At 42.3% G+C, this 2,440-nt stretch overlaps 1 protein-coding gene across 1 annotated transcript in view; it reads right to left on the bottom strand.

Annotated features, from left to right (window-relative positions):
• Nucleotides 1–2,440, bottom strand: part of itih5 (inter-alpha-trypsin inhibitor heavy chain 5) — a 16,976-nt gene that overhangs the window by 1,462 nt on the left and 13,074 nt on the right. Inside the window, exons 12-13 of the mRNA XM_032505863.1 lie at nt 1,494–1,610; nt 560–937 (exon numbers count right to left, since the gene is read on the bottom strand). Coding sequence (XP_032361754.1) covers nt 560–937; nt 1,494–1,610 — 495 coding nt within the window. The remainder of the gene's footprint in view (nt 1–559; nt 938–1,493; nt 1,611–2,440) is intronic.

The following is a 2,440-nucleotide window of genomic DNA, read 5'->3' on the forward strand; positions in this document are numbered from 1 at the left end:
CCCCCCAAAAAAAAATTATATGATTGCCCCGCCCCTGGTACCCTCCACCCCCAATCCATTGGGCTATGGTGCTGTCAATGTGACAATTGGGATTTCCATTGGATCAGTGTCCTGTCACTTGTGGACCGCCTGTTCTCACAATCTTCCCAGTCCTTGACACATGACCACTTAATGTTACCAGGACGACTATCCAAAATTCTGATACCTTGAAACCAGCACTGGAACTTTTTTTTTTTTTTTTTTTAAAGTGGCAGACTGAGCCTATATAAAAAGTGTATTGTATTTGGATGTACAATTTGTTTAAAATGAAAACAAGTCAAATTAATAATGAGTGTGATGGGTTGTTTTTTTAGCAGAATTACATTGTGTTGTTCTATCCTATCCAATATTTCTTGACTGGATCTAGTGGAACTCTTGGGATAAACATTGAACATTGTTCAGTCCCACACTATAGTGTGGGATGTAACGGTTATTATCGCTTCTAGTGGCCGATAAATCGGCTTTAGGTTTTTAGGCATGCTCATTGATAAATAGTGATGGTTAAATAGTTAACACCTACCCAGCAGGCCGTGGCAGTTGTGCGATAGCCCCTTGCTGTCAGCGATGTAGAAGCCCAGGTGGTCTCTCTGGTAGGGGGCTGGATTCTTGTACTGATGCAGCAGGATCACAAAGACGATGTTTCCTCCGACCGTGACGGTCACATTAGACTTTCCCACGATGGACACTGACAGAGCGCCGCTGTCCACCGTGACTGTGGAGTGGCAGGGCAGCACCATCCGGTCCCGCCCGTCCAGGATGACTTTTTTAGGTGTCACCTCGATGTAGGCGCGTCTGGGCTGATCCACCACGATGGTGATGGTGCTGAAATAGGTACGCTGTTGCTTGTGGCTGCCAGGTGGAGCTGGGGCGCCGATTAGCTTACCGTTGACTGTCACACCTGGAGACACAAGATGTGAATGACCTAATTACCTAAAGCAGCGATTTTCAACAGGGGGTCCGTGACCCCTAGGGCGTCCTCAGAGGATGTGCAGGGGGGCCGCCAAATGATGTCATTTTTGAACGTTTATTTTTTCAAAAATTAAAACATCTGAAAATGTAAATTAATATGAATTCAACATATTAAAAGTAAAGATGAATTGTCCTATTTGTGAAAAACTTGGATTTATACATTGAATTAAACTTACTATAGGTAAGGTAGCCACTATGGTCACCATACAGTTCATCCTAAGGATTCACTGTTCTTTCCACATATATTTTTTTAACATTAAAACATGATGTATAAATAATATCCATTAATTGCATCCATCTAGTCCAGTTTAAAATGCAACAAAATTGTATACAGTATATGTAGTAGGAGGTCCCTACCCCATCTGTCTTTCAGCTTAGGCCTTTCCTTGGCCTAAAAAAACGTTGAACTATATCATAAATGATTTGAATTTTGATGTGAAATAAGTGTTTAGACGCCGTTTACGGAGGTTTGTGAGGAGTCTTACCGGAGTACTTGTGGTCAGACACCAGGCCCAAGATGTGTCCAGGCTCCCCGTTGATGTTGAAGCACACGGTCAGTTTACTGAGCGGGAACTCCACCACAAAGTGGGGGTCACCATCCGCTGCAGTAGTTTAAAGGTTAAGAGAGAGAGAGAGAGAGAAATTGCGGTGTCTTTAAAAACAGCAACAAGAATCAGGAATATAACAAGCAGGTCTGAAAGCACTGCGTTTACGTTAGGTGACAGTGTAAACCCGTGATATAAATCAGGAAGAAAATACTTTTATGTTATAGTACTATACATAGTATACTATGCAGGAAGATGGATGTTGCAAGTAATTATATCTTTTCAGAAAGTACGTAATTAAAAAAATAAATCCGATAACTGGCACCAGGTCGTTATGTATGGAGACCCAAATATCATTGAATAGTTACAATAATTAAAAGTAAAGTTTTGTAATATTTTGTTGCCATCTGGTCAAAAATAACTTAACATGTAGAGTTCTGCCAGGTGAATAAGGACTCATGATGTCAGTATTTCTAAACTCCTGGCTATAGCTGTTATACAGTACAGGTAAAGTACCCACTAAGCTTTAAAAAAACAAAAACAGAAACAACCCAGTGTGGCTATCACTAGATCAAGCCAAGCTCAATAGATTTGAGATTGAGCATTGGTCTGGGGAGTCTGCTCTGGATTTTCTCTGCACAAGAGGCGTGACCAACGAGCGTAGATCAACGGACTCTGTATGCAATTGGATAGTCCTTCAACCAATCAGACCAAAGATCCGGGTGACGTAGAAGCGACAGCGGCATCAATGGGTTGCTGTGCTTCGGTGGCCGCTACGTTGAATGTAAACAAGAAGCTGCTTGGTCGCTTCTCTATCGTCGTTGCGTTAAACCCGCCAATAGCGCGCCGGGTAGATAAGCCAGTTTGTGATTGGTTCCCGCAAAATT

This window comes from Etheostoma spectabile, chromosome 23 (assembly GCF_008692095.1).
Source record: "Etheostoma spectabile isolate EspeVRDwgs_2016 chromosome 23, UIUC_Espe_1.0, whole genome shotgun sequence".
Lineage (NCBI taxonomy): Eukaryota > Metazoa > Chordata > Actinopteri > Perciformes > Percidae > Etheostoma > Etheostoma spectabile.